This window comes from Acinonyx jubatus, chromosome C1 (assembly GCF_027475565.1).
Source record: "Acinonyx jubatus isolate Ajub_Pintada_27869175 chromosome C1, VMU_Ajub_asm_v1.0, whole genome shotgun sequence".
In the NCBI taxonomy this organism is placed as follows: domain Eukaryota; kingdom Metazoa; phylum Chordata; class Mammalia; order Carnivora; family Felidae; genus Acinonyx; species Acinonyx jubatus.
Genome location: NC_069381.1, coordinates 212793511 through 212811799, shown reverse-complemented (window position 1 = coordinate 212811799; position 18289 = coordinate 212793511). Strand labels below are relative to the sequence as shown.

General features: G+C 54.0%; 1 protein-coding gene across 3 annotated transcripts in view; it reads right to left on the bottom strand.

The window, feature by feature from the left end:
• Positions 1-11012: 11012 nt before the first annotated feature.
• SH3BP4 (SH3 domain binding protein 4) overlaps positions 11013-18289 on the bottom strand; it is an 85904-nt gene continuing 78627 nt past the window's right edge. For all 3 annotated transcript variants that reach the window (XM_027047071.2, XM_027047070.2, XM_027047074.2), the window contains 2 exons: positions 13893-14081; positions 11013-13091 (listed from right to left, as the gene is read on the bottom strand). In XM_027047071.2, the coding sequence (XP_026902872.1) occupies positions 12867-13091; positions 13893-14081 (414 nt within the window). In that variant the 3' untranslated portion in view covers positions 11013-12866. The remainder of the gene's footprint in view (positions 13092-13892; positions 14082-18289) is intronic.

Below are 18289 nucleotides of genomic sequence, written 5' to 3'. Positions count from 1 at the left end.
TGAGGACAGATATCACATTGCAACAGACAAGGGAGACGAAGTCTGAAGATTTGGCTTTGCGGCAGCATCTCTTTCAAATACGAGGTTTTTAAACGAACGCTTCAGCGTTACTGTCATGAAAATGGAAGATTTCCAAGGGGGAGGAGGGTTTTAAGTTTATATTCAGACTTGGCATCTGGCGGGGCATGGGGGCTCATCAGTGGGGTCTTGGCCTCTGCAGAAATGTCTTAGCAAAACGTCCCCCAGAGGAAACCTTCTCAGCTTGGCCGAGGAGTTCCCTGGCTGTTTGGTGGGGCCGCTTGGACCGTGGGCGGCTGGGGTCCGGAGGGGGTGGGTGTGGGAGGGGTGAGCCCGGGGGGCCACCTGCTGGTCCACCGGGAAGATGCTTCTATTGCAACTGGAGACGACATCGTGTAATAGTGTCAGGTCAACAGACGCCAGTCGTACGTGAGTGCGGGTCTGCTCCTTCCGTGACCAGTCACGGCCCATTCCTTTAGGGACCTGTTGGCTCACTATGGTTCAAGACTCTCTCACATCACCTCCAGCTCCCGCTTGCTCTGCTCAAACCACCTCACGGTTTGCAGGTTCGTTCCCAGGAGCAGCCCCCGCCCCGGGCCTCCTGTCCTCAGTTAGGAGGGGTTCTAGCATCTGGCGGTGTCTGGGAAAGGAGCTCAGGTAAAAGGCATCCTTACGCGGACAGAATCTGCCCACGGGCCAGGCTCCTGGCACGTCGGGTCGGTAACAGGTGCCCTCAGTTGACTCCGATCTGAGCTCTGTGTGGCTTCAGTGAAGCAGCCCCTGCTGTTTGCTTCATTTATTTCCTTGAATGTCAGGGTCGGTTTTATTAGGATGCGTTTTGCTTACACATAAAAAAAAAAAACTTAAAGAAAAAAGGGGGCGCCTGGGTGGCTCAGTCAGTTAAGCGTCTGACTTCGGCTCAGGTCATGATCTCAGTCTGTGAGTTCGAGCCCCGTGTCGGGCTCTGTGCTGACAGCTCAGAGCCTGGAGCCTGCTTTGATTCTGTTTCTCTCTCTCTCTCTCTCTCTCTCTCTGCCCCTGCCCTGCTTGTGCTCTGTCTCAAAACTAAATATATAGATAAATAACATGTAAAAAAAATCATGCAATTATATTCATCTCCGATTCCAACGGCACTAATAAATGCAGGTCCGTGAGTTATAACCCCTGACTGCACCCTCACAATGAGGGCGTTAGGCCAGTTTTTAGGGCCAATTGACCAACTAATCCACACTTGCCAACTCGCGGCAGAAAAATAGGTCCATCCACACACGCTCCCCATGGGGCCCTTGCAGTCTCCACTGGCCCCCCTCTCATCCCAGCAGGATTTCTAGTTAGCTTCTGGTTACTGCAACCAACCAACGGACACAGTGCTCCCACCCCCAGCCTCCTCGGAGCGGGCGCTGGCCGTGTGACCGTGCCCTGGCTAAAGAAAGGCCAGAAGGGAAGGGAATTCTGCTGAGTGCCGTTGCCGGGAAAGTTCTGGTTTCCCTTGTAAAAGGAGACAAGCTTAGCTGACGACCCCATGCCATGTGCCCCCTCCCCTTATGCCTGTCTGGAAAACAGACCTGGCACCTCGAGATTCGACAGCAGACTCGACGAGGGGACAAAGCCAGACGTTAAGGATGGCCACGCAGGGAGAACGGGAGGCTGGTTCCCTGAGCAAGGGCGCCAGCCCCCAAGCACTCTCCCTCCCTGGCCACCGTGTCAGGTGACAAAAACGAACCGCTTCCTTGACCCAGCCCCTCTTAGGTTTCTGTGACAGGCAGCCAGATGCCGTCCCTGCGGACTGAACGATGATGATACGTGTCACACGTAGGCTGTTCGTGATGCGTGGCTGCCGAGAGCCTCTGGGCGGGGCGTGCCCCGGGCACAGGCTGGCAGGCTGCATCGGACCATGGCCCCGGTGCCGGCCTCTCCCTACTTTACGTTTCCTTAGCTGGAGGCTGCAGGATCCCTCTGGGGTACTCATTTAAAAGCCTGAATCGTATAGGGGCACCTGGGTGGCTCACTCGGTTAAGCGTCCGACTCCACATCATGGTCTCGCGGTTCGTGAGTTCGAGCCCCGCGTGGGGCCCTGTGCTGACAGCTCGGAGGCTGCTTCGGATTCTGTCTCCCTCTCTCTCTGCCCCAACCCTGCTCTCTCTCTCTCTCTCTCTCTCTCTCTAAATAAATAAATAAATGAGAAAAACCCAATTCTGAATAGTATAGTCTTCTACATGGACGTCATCTGTTTGCATAGCTCCTAGGCAAGTGGTTGTTAAACTTTGGTGGATTATCGACCTGCAGGACAAGCCATTCAAAACTCCACGTAGCCTCCTCAAAAGATACACAGAGCAGAATGAACAAAAACGCAGCGCACCCCCTTGAGGTCTCCTAGACGCCCCCGGACCCATCCGGGGACCCTGTCTGCAAACATCCTGTTGGAGGCACGTAAATCAGTTTTGATCATCTGCCTCTCTATGCCCACTTTGCTGATTAACAATATGCAAAGTAGGTACTTGCTTGATTTTTTTTAATTCTGCGGATTGGGGTATTTGTTCTATCCCCGCAGCCGATTCTAAATGACTCTCATTTCATAAATTATTACCTGGAGCAGAAGGTAGATAGAATCATGAAAGTATCACCACGAGAGAGTAGGAAATCAAAAGGCACGAGAAGAAAGGCCTTCCCCCAGGTGCAGCTTCTCCAGGATCCAGGAACCCCCTGAGCTTCCTTCTTTGGTGTCAGTCTAGGGGTGCTTTGTGGATGGCCCTATTTTTTCCCTTGTAACATAAATGAAAGCTTCGATACCCACCGTTCTATTCTGTTCCGCTTACCGGGTCTTGGAGACCCTTTCGCGCTGACGATTATAGAGCGCCCTGTTCCCGTTAACGGTTGGACGGTATTCCACTGTGGAAATGGACGGCAATTTATTTCACTGCCCCATTATTGGCGGGCATTCATGATGTGGCAAGTTCTAGAGTCACTCTTGCTCCAGCCGGCCTCTGTGCGGGCTCCACACCAGCCCCTGACGTCTACGGACAGCATGCAAACTAATCACATCCGCCCGACCCAAGGAAAGTAAGAACGAAGAGGCTATTGCAAACCCTTCTCCGCTTTTCATCATCCCCACGTAAAACATTCTGAAGTCAGAAATACAATCTGTGCCGCGTATCACTTTCAGTGAGGCAGGCGACAGCTTCCTTCTCTTGCTAGGGGGTTTGGCTCACAGGAAAACATCACCTGGCCGTGGCAGGAATGGGCTACAGCAAGGACCTCGGAGCCAAGCTGCCCGGGCTTTGAATCTCAGCTCCACACTTGGACGCTGCGTGACCTTGGGAAGGTTACTTACCCTCCCTGGGCCTCACTTTCTCATCTGTCAGCTGTGGCTAATAATGATACGTATCTCACAGGGATGTTGCAAGGATCAAGCGAGTTAAAATCTCTCGAGTTCTTAGGACCACGGCAAGGCACAAAGCAAGTGCTAAGTGTTGGTTGGCTGTTATTAGTCTGGGTGGCCTTGGCACAAAGCTGAAGGGCCGGTTGCTTTGTGGCGGTGACGTCGCCCCAGGTAAGCAATGCGGGGGCCTGCCTCAGAGTCCTCCTGGACGTCTGGTGGAGACACAACACGCACGCTCACACGCTCACGCACACACGCACACGCAAGAACACCCCCACACCTCCCGGGGACATCCGAGCCCGTCGAGCCTGCACTGGCCAGCGGGAGGGACTTCTCCGGAGTCCTGCCTAACGACCAGCGTTAACCAAATGACAAGACTTGCTTCTGCCTGCAAGAGGCCTCCCACTCGGCAGCTGTAAATCCCCACGGCCAGCGTGGACCGTGGTCCCTGCATTCGGAACACTGGGTGAGGCCCAAACCCGGGCCCAGGGCTGCGGAGCACAGTCTCCAGCAGGGGACAGAAATCCCTGCCTGCCAACCAGGAGGTCTGGGAAGGCACAGGACAGGGAGGGCTTGCCTGCCGCTAAGCACCGGCGGCCCCCTTATGTCCTCGGCGGGGACAGGGGCCTGCGACATGGCTCGCGTCCGAGAAGCCTCCCAAACAATCGGCTGGATTCGAGTTCAAGTTCAGCGGGAGGGCGACGGAACATGGGACGATGTGCCAAGTCCAGGGGGCTCAGGAGCCGGGAGCTGTGGCTGCGGAAATGCGCGGACCCCGCAAAACAGAATCCGCACCTGTCCCTCCTGCCCAGGAACGGAAGTCACTTCCATTTCTTTTCTGCCTGGGGTTTTACCGTAAAATCAAAAATTGAGCCTGGTCTTCACACGTTAGCCCGTGCCAGACTCAGATGGAAAGCCTGGTAAAAAAATGCAGACTCCTGGGCTGCCACAAGTATCAGATTCTAAAGGCCTAGGAAGACCTTGGAATCTGCATTTTAAAAATATGCTTCCTCCCCGTGAGTCTCACTCAGGCGGTCCGTGAACTTCGCTTAAAAAATCAGGTGAGAGGCGCCTGGGTTGAGGTCCGACTTCGGCTCAGGTCGTGATCTCGCAGTTCGTGGGTTCGAGCCCCGCGTCGGGCTCTGTGCCGACAGCTCGGAGCCCGGAGCCTGCTTCGGATTCCGTGTCTCCCTCTCTCTCTCTGCCCCTCCCCTGCTTGTGCTCTGTCTCTGTCTCTGTCTCTCTCTCAAAAACAAATGACACATTAAAAAAATAAAGAAATAAAAACAGGCGAGTGGTCACAGCAATTACGGTTTTAAAAAATCTGAAGTAGCTGAATTTTCTTTCTCAAGATTGTTAGGCTGGGACCCGTTTCACTTCCACCCAGAGCTGTGGGTGGAAGATGTATAGGAATCCAAAATAATAATGTCTCAACCAGACTTCTGTTGTAATCTGATTGACTTGCAAAACACCCCAATCGGAGCGAATATTAAAAACACTTGAATGACACAGAGTGAAGTTTTATGTTTTGAAAACATTTTGAAAATAAGGACACTAATAACCTGTCTTGTCAGAAGGGAGGCAGGAGCATTGTGCAAAGCTTTTTTTTTTTTTTTTGTCATTTAGGAAGAAAATGCTGCCCGAGTGCATCAAAGATATCCAATAATATCTTAAGCACAATTTTGGGATACATTACATGCCACAAACAGAAAAGGGAGCTGCTTTTACTTAGGTATGGATTTATGAATGCAAAACCAATTTATTTTTGTGTTGATAGCTCTGATTGTCCTGTGCGTGGCATAGTGACGCTGGCCATCACCAGGTACCAAGGTACCTCTCTATGTATTTTGCACAAATCTATTATTTGAAAAATGATCGCTAACTCCCGGGGCCTGGGAACAATACATAAATCTCCAAGGGCTGTATAAATTAGTTCTAACTAGGTCAAGTGCCTGCATCCCTCACTCACATCCATTACCTTCTGTGTCTTTAATTTTCTCAACTCATCTCTCACATGGAAAATGTGATAATTAGGTATCGGTGAAAGTGTTTTACAAAAATACTTGGAGAACTGGAATCTAATTTTCCAAAGAGATTTTTTAAAAATATTTATTTATTTTTGAGAGAGAGAGACAGAGCATGAGCAGGGGAGGGGCAGAGAGAGAGGGAGACACAGAATCCGAAGCAGGCTCCAGGCTCTGAGCCATCAGCACAGAGCCCGATGCGGGGTTCAAACCCATGGACTACAAGATCATGACCTGAGCCCAAGTCGGACGTTTAACCGACTGAGCTACCCAGGCGCCCCCTGATTTTCCGAAGAGATTTTTAACACATAAACGTATCCTTCTGAATTCACCAAGTGCACAGGGAATACACCTACTTCTGTCCACACACAGGTTTCTATTTGTACGGTGCAATGGGACAAGTCGTGACGCTGACCTGTCGGCCTGGATCGTACCATATAGTCTTCATTCTGTGGACGTTAGTTCTAACCAGGCTCAGAGTCGAAAATGAAAGGGAGGCAATTCTCCAGATCTCTTCCCTTCTGGGGGAGAAGGAGGGCCCTGGGATGGCTGGGGTTGCCAGGCAACCCATCCTGTGTCCTGCCTGCCCGTCCTGCGCCCTGCGTCCTGCTTGCTCAGGTGTCCAGGTAGGCCTGTGACAAGACCGTTCCCCGGGGGGCTATAGATGTTCCCCAAGTGCTTCCGCGTCTGCTGTTCTCACCTAGCTGTGATCATCCACACCTTGGGTGTGAGATGACTTTGCATTTGGGACGGAGAAGAAGATGTGGATGTGTGCACGGTAAAGCAAACCCTTGTTTTTCCGAGTGTGAGCTCCAGCCGAGCAAAAGACATGTAATATTATAGCGGGAAGACCGGTGAACTGAGTAGAGATATAAATATTTCTAGAAAAAATCCAGAATAGTCTCCCCATACAACTTCTATGTGCTTGAGGGGCACCTGGGTGGCTCAGCCGGTGAAGCGTCCGACTTCGGCTCAGGTCATGATCTCGCGGCTTGTGAGTTCGAGCCCCGCATCGGGCTCTGCGCTGACAGCTCGGAGCTTGGAGCCTGCTTCGGATTCTGTGTCTCCCTCTCTCTCTGCCCCTCCCCTGCTCATGCTCTGTCTCTCAAAAGTAAAAATAAACATTAAAAAAAAACACAAAACTTCTATGTGTTTGATAAAAAGAACCCCCTACGATTATACACAAAGCTATTCAGGAGCCAGGGCTTAGCTTCTGGTCCCCTGGATGGCTGGGTTGGCAGGTCCCTGGAGTTGTCCACTCATCCGGCCACGCATCCGAGGATTTAGTGAGGGGGCGTCTGAACTTAGCAGTGAGCTAGACATCTCCCTTGCTCAGTTTATGGTCTGGGGGGCCAGCCAGCAAAGGCACAGCTCGGACACAGAAAGCTTCAGATTATACTTGGGGTAAGGGCGGAGGGCTGTGGGAAAACAAGGGAAGGGTTTTCCTTGGTGCATCCCAGAGGACTTCCCAGGGGAGTCTGATTATCAGAGTGGAATCTTGAAGGAATAGAACCGGTCGGAAGCCCACATGCTTATTTGCAGGCAACAGAAATTGGAACTGGGTCATTCACCAGAGGGCTGGGAGAGGAGCCACGCTCCACACCGGTGTCCAGAACGGCCTGGTGAGGGATGTGCCCCTGCACACCAACCACGGACGCTGGCTAGCACCGATGCCATGACGGGGCGAGGAGGGTGCCCCGTGACCACCGCTGCCCGGAACGCCGGAAGGTCCATCACACCCCCTCCTCCCTCTGCAAGTCGCTGGTCTTTGAATCAGGGAGCTGCATGGCGTAAGTCAGCCACACGCCCGCATTTAGCTGCAAGAGAAGCTGCGAGTTTGCATGCTCTGGGTTCCAAACATAGCAAAGGTGTTCTCCAAGCACCCGGAAAACATGATCACACTATCACCACGGGTGAAGAGGGTGGTCTGAGTAGAAACAGCCACAAAGAGTCACAGAAATAGACGGTTTCGTGTCGTTTCTCCCTTATTTGTCCAAAGATTCAAGTCTTCAAAAAAAAAAAAAACAAAAACGCGTGGATGTCTGTCCTCGGCCAACATTTTACTTTGCCAAGACAGGCATTAAAACCGCAATATCTACAGTTTACTATTATCAGTTACCCACATAAAGGACATTTTAACACCAAAAAAGCATGAAGGACTTAATCTCAGAATCAGGAGTGATTATTGGGTGGACCTAAGTTTGGCCGAACGGAGGTGCTCAGCGTGCTGTCCTTACTTTTCTATTTCGTGTGGGCCAGGGGAAGCTTCATCAGGGTCAGCAAGGACTCGTGGGCGGGCGCTTGAGAGGCTTCTGTTCATCTGCTTTAAACACAGGGGGCTGGGGAAAATGGGGGCATGGGTTTACACTTGAGGAGGACCATTCTGGTGGCCGTGTGCAGGATGATTCGAGGGGACAAGCCCGGAGTTGCAGGTATGGGGGAGACGTGCTGGTGGTCAGGATTAGAGGCGGAGCCCCCTGAGAGAAATGGAAGGGGTTGAATCAGAAGCCTTAATGATCAATAGGCTGGGAGCTGGTGTGCGCGGGGAGAAAACACCATGGTTTCTCAAATTCTTTCTCGGTCCATTCGGACGATAACGTTTCAATCTCCCTTCAGTTTCAAAGGCCTGGATCTTCCTTCCTGGAATACAGACTCCTGGAGGGCCAGGAGCCGGCTCTCCTCTCCCTTGACATCCCGCGTGCCCAAGACTGGCTTCCAGGCGACACACGGCAGGCGACCCTCCCTGCCGCACGCACACTCCGTTTTCGTGGTCTTCTGCTGACCCCCGAGGTGAAGATTATAAAGAAGGTTGTGCTATATACTCAGGACATGAGTTTATAGACATTCTTCTGAAAAGCACACCAATTGAAATGGAAAATTAAGAAACATGACTTTGGATATTGAAAAAGTCACGGACACGACCGGCGTATTTTTTCGAGATTCCCTTCTCCTCCGTTCTGTGGAATCGGCTCAGAGAAGCAAAAGCTTTAGAAACACTATTCTGGGGGCGCCTGGGTGGCGCAGTCGGTTAAGCGTCCGACTTCAGCCAGGTCACGATCTCGCGGTCCGTGAGTTCGAGCCCCGCATCGGGCTCTGGGCTGACGGCTCAGAGCCTGGAGCCTGTTTCCGATTCTGTGTCTCCCTCTCTCTCTGCCCCTCCCCCGTTCATGCTCTGTCTCTCTCTGTCCAAAAATAAATAAAAACGTTGAAAAAAAAATTAAAAAAAAGAAATACTATTCTGGCTAATCTCGGGGCGCCTGGGTGGCTCAGCTGGTTACGTGTCTGACTCTTGGCTTTGGCTCAGGTCATGATCTCACGGTTCGTGGGATGGAGCCCCACGTCGGGCTCTGTGCTGTCAGCGGAGAGCCTGCTTGGGATTCTCTCTCCCTCTCTCTCTCTCTCTGCTCTTCCTCTGCTCATGTGCACTCACTCTTTCTCTTTCCTTCTCTCTCTCAAAGTAAATAAACTTAGAAAAAGAGGAAGACTTAAAATCTATATAAATATATTGGGGGCTGGGGGGAGGGACAGAGAGAGAATCCCAGGCAGGCTCCACGCTGCCAGTGCAGACCCCAACGCAGGGCTTGATCCCCCAAACTGGGAGATCATGACCTGAGCTGAAATCGAGAGTCGGATGCTTAACAGACTGAGCCACCCAGGTGCCCCAGAAGACTTTTGTTTATATGTCAAGTGTACCTCAATAAAGCCAAAATTTGTCAAAAAAGAAAAATTTGGGCTAAGTGCAAATCCGTTACATACTGAAGGTTTTCACACACGCGCTCCGGCAGAGGTCCGAGAGGGGTGGACCCCCAGCCCCCTTCCCAGAACGCAGCCGTCAACGGGAACCCCTCGCTCCCGGGCACCTGCTTCCCAGGCGGTGGCCGTGAACTGTCGGGGTTCTCTCTGCTTCTGGGGCGGCGGGAGGGCACGGCTGGGGTGGACGGGGCTCTCGCTGGCCCCCGCTCATCCTGTTTGCCGCCCGCCCCCTCCCCGCCCCCGGCCAACCTCCTCATCTTTGAAACCAAGGTCACCACGAAGGTTAAACAGCACACCTTTCATAGACCACAGGTGCGCAGCAAAGGCTGGACACTTGGCAGGACAATTTTTCCCCTAAATTCAGGTTACTTGACGGTTTCAGATGAAGCCATCTCAACCTATTTTAGACAATACTGAATTTTATTACAGCATAAATCGTGGGGCCAAACTGACAGTGTTTCCCTCGTGCCCAGAAATGAACTAGTAGGAAAACTAATTGCTTTTGGGGTACACTTGAGTTCCACCCCCGCCACGTTTCCCCCTTTGAACACCCAAAACTAAGCTGAGTCCGATGCCCCCCATTGCTGGGCCGAATACGTGCACGTGGGTCGTAAACCCAGTACAAAGGCCGTTCTAGGCCCTCCAAGAGCCAAGCGATCCTCGTCCGGGATGCGTTTCTATTGCGGAGGTATGGTCAGTTGCCTCCCGCGATACGTTTATGGCACCACGCTCTGGGGATTCAGCGACAAGTTTAGACACAGGATGCCCTTAAGGAGCTCAGTGTGGCTCCTTGAAGAAAGGAGAGGTGTGCCAGCTTGGGGGGAACAGCTCAAAGGCAGGGAGTTGTGGGTGGAGGCGATGGTCGAGGGAGCTCAGCCTGGGACAAGCACGTGGGAGGCACAGCCAAGGGTGAGGGTGAGCCCAGAGTTGACCGTATGGCGGGAAGCAGGAGGGGAGAGCGGGCCGTGGACCAGATGGGAGGGTGCTAAGTAGTAAGTAGTAAGGAGAGCAGAAGGAGAGAAGGCAAAGGTTGCGGTCCGGTCAGGACAGTAGCAATGGTTGGGAGATCGCAGGGTGCTGGGATCTGGTGGCCCCTGGTGGGGAAGGTCCCAGGACCAAGCCTGGGCTTGGCTGCTGCACCAGGTGACACAGGGGTGGGGGCTCGGTGATCACAAGCGATTTGACATGGGCCCCACGTGACATGACTGCGTGGCGGTCAAGCGAGGACCAAGGCAGGAATTTATCATGGACACAATGGTCTTCTTCTTGGGAAATTAGAATGTTTTTCAACCAAATTCTTTTCCTGAATATTTGGTCCTTAAAAACACCTGCAAATACCCTCACTTCATATGCAAATTACTATTATTACAAGCGTTGAAATTAACATCAATAAAGAAATGGAGGTTTTAACTGAACTTCTTGGACCGGCCTAGAGAATATTCAGTAAGAATATAAAAGTAACGTGCTAAACCAACTGTCACACTGTCACCCAGGGGTGGCTCTTTAAGGAGGGAGCCATTATTCTATGCACAGATAAAACACTAGGTTTTATTGTTTTTTAAAAGTTTGGTGGGGTAGGGGTGCCTGGGTGGCTCAGTCGGTTAAGCGTCCGACTTCGGCTCAGGTCGTGAACTTGCGGTTCGTGGGTTCGAGCCCCGCGTCGGGCTCTGTGCTGTGCTGACAGCTTGGAGCCTGGAGCCCGCTTTGGATTCTGTGTCTCCCTCTCTCTGCCCCTCCCCTGCTTTCTCTCTCTCTCTCTCTCTCTCTCAAAAATGAATAAACGTTAAACAAAATTTAAAGTCTGGATGGGTACAGAAAAACACACGCACACTAATAGGTTAAAATATGCAAATAAAATTTACTGCAACTTTTGTAGAATTCAATTTGTGCTACAAGACATGTTGCATAGGAAACTACTTCAAGCCCCTGAGGAAAAATATCCACGGTTTAAGGTGCAACTGGGTTTGTCTCTTCTTTGGGGAGAAGGTGAGAGACAATCTCTGGGAAGAATGAGGGTGGACGGGGAAAGCAGAATTTAAGGTTATTTCGTGTAATCATTGGGGAACTGCGGGTCCTGCTTCTTGCAGCATAAAAAACGTAGTTGTTCTAGGTGTTTTCCTTTTTTTTTTCCTAGCCAGTTGGTCTTCAGTATCTGAGTCGATAGGTACATAAGAATGTTTCAGCCCGATAGGGATCGTAGGCTGATCACACCCAGTGATCAACATGATGTGTTTCAAAACAGCAGATTCAGAGAACGAGGTCCAGGAATCCCACACCGCCCAGCGCGGGTGCTGACCCATTCCCGGGAATTGTTTCTCTCCGTGTGCCACATAATTCCAATTCTTCAGTCCTGCCCCTTCCTCCCTTCTGAGCTGGGCGCAACCACGGTGCGATCAGGGGCCCGACACCGCTCGCCCGCACACGGCCACGCCGATCTACAACCGTAAAGGCGGGTAGCATTCTGCCTCTGGTTCCAGGCGGGGCATGTTTTCATTTGTAGAAAACATACATCCTGCTCGGATAATCTCTAATTGTACAAAAAAAAAAAAAAAAGAAAAGAAAAAAAGGTGTCCCTTATGCGGTTTTTTCCTGGGGGACATGGGTGCACCAGGAAGGGAGCGGGGTTCACGTCACATGGAACAGAGCGGAGTTTGGCCAGTGACGGCAGGCACGTCTGCACACACACGAGCACAGGGGTCCCTCGTGGTGAGGTCTCCTTCACGCCCATGGAGCAGAGAGGCCTGGAGCCCTGCCGGAAGCCTTCCCCTGACCCCAGGGTAATGGCATCTGAGAGCTGCAGGGACCACCGCATTGCACGTGGCACCGTTCTCTTGAGTGACCGACCGCACGCAGGTGGGGGCCACAGCGAACGTCAGCTCCCAGCGGCCTGTCATCTCAAGGGCACCTGCTGGCTCGTGTAGGATTTTACTTTGCCCACTGAAGCTCACGGAAGGGTCACAAGTGCTGCCGCTGATCGTTTACTGTAACACGGGGCAAAGGTACAGAAGAGAACGGGAGTTCAGAGGGGACAGCAGGGCCCAGGACATTCCCAGAAAGGACGGGCAAGAGCTAGACTCATCTACCGAAAAACCACATTTCCTATTTGATTCACCCTTTTCACAAGGACAGAGCAAAAGAGGTCCAACACTTGAAAAAGCGTCTCTCTGTGCTAAGTGTTCAAATGCAAAGTGAGGCTGGGAATCGTCTTTAAATACATATATACATCTGTAACATAATTTAAAAAGCTCTCTCTAGAACATAAAAACCTCAACAGCATCCGCCCCTATGAAGGTGTTGTTTTTTTTTTTTTTTTAAACTTTTCTGGTCCATTAAAAAAATTAGATACCACCTGTCTCATAGGCCTCCCCCCGTCCTAAAAAATAAAAAAAAAAAAAAAAGTGATTTTAAATTTAAATTTATACCTAACAAATAGAAAGCTATTTTGGTTGGCGATGACCTGTGGTAGAAATTCCCTTCAGCACCCCCTCTCCCCCCTCAACGGAGGAGGACGACGGAGCATTGTCTGTGCTTGGTCCTCGGGGGCGGGTCCAGCCGAGAGGACCCCGGATGTGTCCGAGCAGCCGGCCCCTCCTGCCTCCCCCGCTCCAGGTGACTGCCCGGGCATCTGGGACAGACGGGGGGCCGGGGGGGGGTGCATGCCCCAGAGCAGCAGCGGACGGGAGGGAACCCGCTCAAATGACAAAGTCGTCATGGTCCACAGGACTGAAGGCTGCTGCCCTCAGGATGTCCAGGGAGTTCACCAGGATCAGAGTCCCTGTGAGGTGTTTCCAGCGCTTGGTGATGGGGTTTTTCATTTTGTCCAGGCCTATGTGCAGCTCCTGGATGACGTCCCGGTAGCTGTCCCCGATCTGGTGGCTCCACGTCAGTAAAAAGTCATAGGCGGGTTTCCACATGGCCTGGGTGGTGGAGTCCAAAATAAAAGGAGGGAGGGGGAAGAAAAGGTTAGGGGACAGCAAAGAAATTTGATCGTATTGATTCGATCCTCTTACCCGCAGCTCCTGGGCTCATTACTTATGCTTCTCTTTTGAGAGTGAGAAGCCCAGCGAAGCAGGGGGGACGGACTCTGCCTGGGACCAGCACACTGAGGGAGGAACGTGTTTCGTGCGAGAGCCGGTTAAGTGGCAAATCGTGTCTGGGCCAACAGGAAGGATTTCTCTCCTTACAACCCCTGTGGCATTTTCCGTGTGGGCCATTTCTTTAGAAACTCGCTGCGTTAATAAAGGACGCCCTTATTCTTGGGGACTTCCTGCTTCCCGGGTCTCCCGGGCCTGAGCCATCTTTCCGGAAGCTTAAAGCGAACAAGGGAGGATACAAAGGACCTCTGAGCAGGAACCCCACCAGCTGTGGCCGAAGGTACACAACATACCTGGTACCCCTCCAACACAGACCCGGATGGAGACCGACCACAAGCGCCCACAAAGGGCTCCGTTCACACGGGAGGTAAAGTTTCTCCATCCGACGGAAGGTAATTTAAGATCAGGATCTGCAGGGGCGGGCATTTCTGCTCTGGCCGCTCTGACTTCCCTCCTCTGGGCACAGCGGCCCTGCCACGGTCAGAACCAACTGTCCGGGGGGGGATGGGGCCTGCCCCACGCAGGGAGAGCCCGCCACGTGCTTTCCCGCATTAACTCGCTTATCCCCACGAACGCACTGTCGGGTGGATGTCGCCGTGACTGTGTGTCACAGCCCACGCTCACCTCGCTGTCCACGACCCCGTTCCTGTCCCGGTGGGGAGACTCGTAGGCGTCCATCTGTTGCTTGGACACCTTGGCGAGCTTCTCGGCCAGCTCCCTCCAGCGCTGGGCCACCTCCACCGCCGTGGTCAGGAGCACAAAGTCCTGGATGAGTCTGACCACCAGGCCCTGGCAGTCCATTTTCAGTAAGGCCTGAGGACAAAGGAGCAGAGCACCGGGCAGGTCAGAGGGCTGGCTCTGGTCTCAGGCAGAGCTCCACGCGGAGGCGGTGCACTCTTTTCCCCCGAAAAGTTTTAAGCCTAGTAAGTGCCCCCCGAACTTCAGCGTGGCTGCGGCACGGGACGGAGCAAGAGCAATGGCTTGCGGGGTGGCCTGGGCTTGACTGTGCTCTCCCACCAAGTTCACGGGCAGCCGGAACCTCACAATGACTGCGTTTCGAAACAGCGGCTTTGCAGACGTAAATTAGTTAAAACCAGGTCACGGTAGACGAGGGCCGCCCCTCAGCCAGTGACTGGTTGTCTCTATCAGGAGAGACATGTCCACGTCGGAAGGACAGAGGCAGAGACGGGGGAGAGGCGACCGCAGGCAGCGAGTGCCAAGGATTGCTGTCAGAGCAACCAGAGGCAGCCCCTCCCTCGCAGCTCCCGGAGGACCCAGGCCCGCGAACACCTCCAGCGCTGGGAGAGGATAAGCTTTTGTTGTCCTGGGCCACCCGGTCTGTGGTACTTTGTCTCAGCAGCCCCAGGATGCTGACTCCCTGCGGGAAGGCAGGTGAGCGCAGCTGGCCCCGTTTCTGCACCCTCGGGACGGCTGGAGAGGGCGATGCTTCGGGGAGACAGAACACACGCCCGGGGCTTAGGGGACCGGACCTAGAGCCGGGCCGACATTAGGTGCCGCGGGCCTCGGCCGGATGCAGAGCTCCGCAGGCAGAGGGCTCAGATTGGGGCCCGCAGCTCACCCGGACATCTGGGCTCTCGGGTTTGGGGGGCAAAGTGAAGGCCTGGTGTGGAGGAAAAGGAGAACAGGGAGGCCGGAAGCTGAACCCAAGGAAGCACCATCAGAATACGTTCTGGAACCGACAGGACTGCTCCCTTGCCTAAGCTGCAGGAACTTTCTAGTGTGTTTTCAGGACAGGAGTCTGGAGGGACTCAGGAGGGCAAGGAATGCCCGCCACCCTGGGCGGGAAGGAGGCAATGCGACAGAGGCGGGCCCTGGACCAGCTGGTGGCCACCGGGGACTTGCTTCCCCATCTAGGAAAGGGGCGGGATCAGGCCGGCTTCCAACACGGTGTGTTCTGTGCGACCCCGGGCTGGGGTCTTAAAGAAAGTCACATCAGCCGGCGCAAACCAGCAGGCCCACGCGTCTGCACACGGGGAGATGCAGAAGTCCAGCCACCCACGTTTCGTGACGGCTGCCAGGTGCACGCGGGCCTGGCACCATCCACGAGGCCTCTGCCGCCCAGCACCCTCTCGGACTACACCCCGACAGTGGGAAAAGTGGGAGCACCCTGGAGATGGTTCCTCAGGCGAGCATGGGGTTGGGGAGACTGGAGGCAGAAAGGCACCTGGTGTTCATCCTGTCCCTCCATGCCCCATGGAGCACCTGCTGTGGACACTTCCAGACTCCGAAGAGCACGTCAAGAACAACAAAGGAAGCAGCCCCTTCCCGACTGAGCCGAACACGTGGCTCGTTCGAGAACTCTGTCCGTATTTTGTGAGGACGGCGGGTGGCCTTGGATGAGTGCGGCTACGGTCTGCTGGGTCGCTAACTTTAAAGGGCGCAGATGGGGCGCCTGGGTGGCTCAGTCGGTTGGGCGGCAGACTTGGGCCCAGGTCATGATCTCGCAGCTGGTGAGTTCGAGCCCCACGTCGGGCTCTGTGCAGACGGCTCAGAGCCTGGAGCCTACTTCGGATTCTGTGTCTCATTCTCCCTCTGCCCTTCCCCCGCTCACATTCCGTCTCTCTCTCTCTCTCTCTCTCTCCCCAAAATAAGTAAACATTAAAAAAATTTTAAAAATAAACAACAAAAAAATAAAGGGCGCAGCTAATCGAGACAGAGAACCCTCATCTCGATGTCTGGGAGTTTAACAGTACGGACGATTAGTGACTTTTTTTTTGGCAATTTCCTGAATGCATTAGTTGGATGCCCCAGCAGGTCAAGCTCTGCAATTTTTTTTTAAAGTTTATTTATTTATTTTGAGAGAGAGAGAACGTGAGCGTTGGAGGGGCAGAGAGAGAGGGAGAGAGAGAATCATAATCAGGCTCCGCACTGACGTGGGGCTCGAACTCATAGACTGCGAGAGCATGACCTGAACCAAAACCGAGAGTCGGACGGTCAGCTGACTGAGTCACCCAGGCGCCCCAGGCTCTGCAACTGAAAACAGGGGTGACAGGTCAATCTGGTGCTGTCCTGGGTCCCAAAGCTGCAACTAGCTGCACCTGTGGTTAGCCAGAAGGCAGCGTGAGGATCCCGTGGTCCTTTTCCGGTTTGTTTTGTTTCGCAGTAGGCCACTACTAGTGAGACCTACTGTGAGCCAGGCATGGGCTCATCCGCTCCTCAGAACCCCCGTGAAGCAGGGGCTGAGCTCACCCTATTTTGCAGATGAAGCCGAGAGAGTGACGGAGAGGCCCCCACCCCGACTGAGCGTCAGAGCCGGACCCGCCTGCCTGTCCTCTGCTCCGATCCAGACACCCGGAGATGCCAGGTGGCTTGTCCGGGGTCCCACCGCTCGGGGTGACAGAGATGGAGGCAAGGCCACATTTCGTGGCGCTCAGGCCAACGAACGGCCTCCACGGTTCTGCGGACACTTGCTACTCGACGTCAGGAACGGAACCTGATAAAACGCGGGTCTGGATTGCACCTCGTTTCAACTACTTATGTATTTCAGAAAATGGGCTATTCACAGAGCTGGACGGTCGGCCCCCCAGTGTCCCCACTCAGCTTCCACTCACACAAAGCAAGCGTGTGTCTGTCCACTCGCTCAGCCGCCCGGCTCTGGAGGCGACCTCATTTTCCAGGTAACAGAACGTGTCAGAGTCGCGCCTCTGTCCCCAGGGGCGCTGAGCAAGGACGGGGTCTCCATCCCGTGGAGCGCGGGGAGCACAGGGACGGAGGTGCCTTCCTTTACCAACTTCAGCTCCGGTGACAACAACTTTGATCGAGCCACACCAGCTTCAAGCGTCACAAAACTGCCACACCACCACCAAGGGGCAGTTTAGACACTTTTTTAAGGGCACAATTTCGGGTGCCACCAGAGCTGGGTAGTAGAGAGCTTCACCATAGGAGGCTCTGACACCTTTCCCTGTAGCCTCCTCCTCAATTTTCACACACACACACACACACACACACACACACACACACACGTCATCCCAGAAAACCCCATTCAATACGATGCTGATTCCGGCTGCAATCTCAGCGTGAACTCGAATTTCAGCCACGTGGCCAAACCTGGTGGACAGAGGGCCACACGTGGCTCTGCGGGCCACGCGGTCTCTGCCACAGCCACCCGAATCCACCGTTGTGGAGGGAAAGCAGCAGAAACGTGTGGGAACCGCCGGGCACAGCTCGGTCCAGCGCGACTTCCTTCACAGGAGCCAGTCTGCCAAGCGCTGTTTTGGGAGACACTCTTAGGAACACATAACGAAGTGTCATTTTGGTTTTCCTGTTTGCGAATCCCGCGCGTGCTTCTATTCCCGAGATGTGCAAACACCAGAAGGGCCGCACTCCCCCATGAGCGGCGGGCAGGGGAGCCCCTGCTTTGGGGGCGCAGGAGCCCCGGGAACCTGCCTAAATGCACGCTGGTTCGCTACCTGCCTCCTGTTTGGGGCCATAAGGAGGCTCTTCGGCCGATTCGCAGAGAATCACTGCGCGCCATCCCATCCAGCCCCCATCTGCCCCCACCTCGCGATTTTCCCCGTGACTTGCATCAGCGTCCAAGGCTCTGGGGGCTTATCCCACCCCACCTCACTCCTGGAAACAGCCGCCCCTCCCTCGATTTGTACCCTAGAGTAAGTTTCTCTTCTCAGAGAACCCTCTCCAAAGAGCCCGCACCCAGACTCAAACGACCCCAGCCATAGCCGCCACCAGTGACCCCCGGCCACCCTGGCGGCTCCAGCAACCAGCTCTGAGCGCTGGCCTCGGTCCCTCCAGGGAGGCCTGCCCCTGTCCCCGACGGCCCTTCCCTTCCCGCCATGAGGACAGACCCTGTGTCTTGTTTGCGAGGGATTCCCGGACACGAGACATAACTTCTCCAATCGGAAGCATGTCGCGGAACGAAAACCTCGGGGTTCCGTGCGCCACCTTCCACGCACACACTCGGCCCCCCAGATCGACTCAGGGCCACCGCTTGAGCCAAGCCCTCTCCTTCAGTGTCGTCACAGTTCCCGGTACACACACACTCA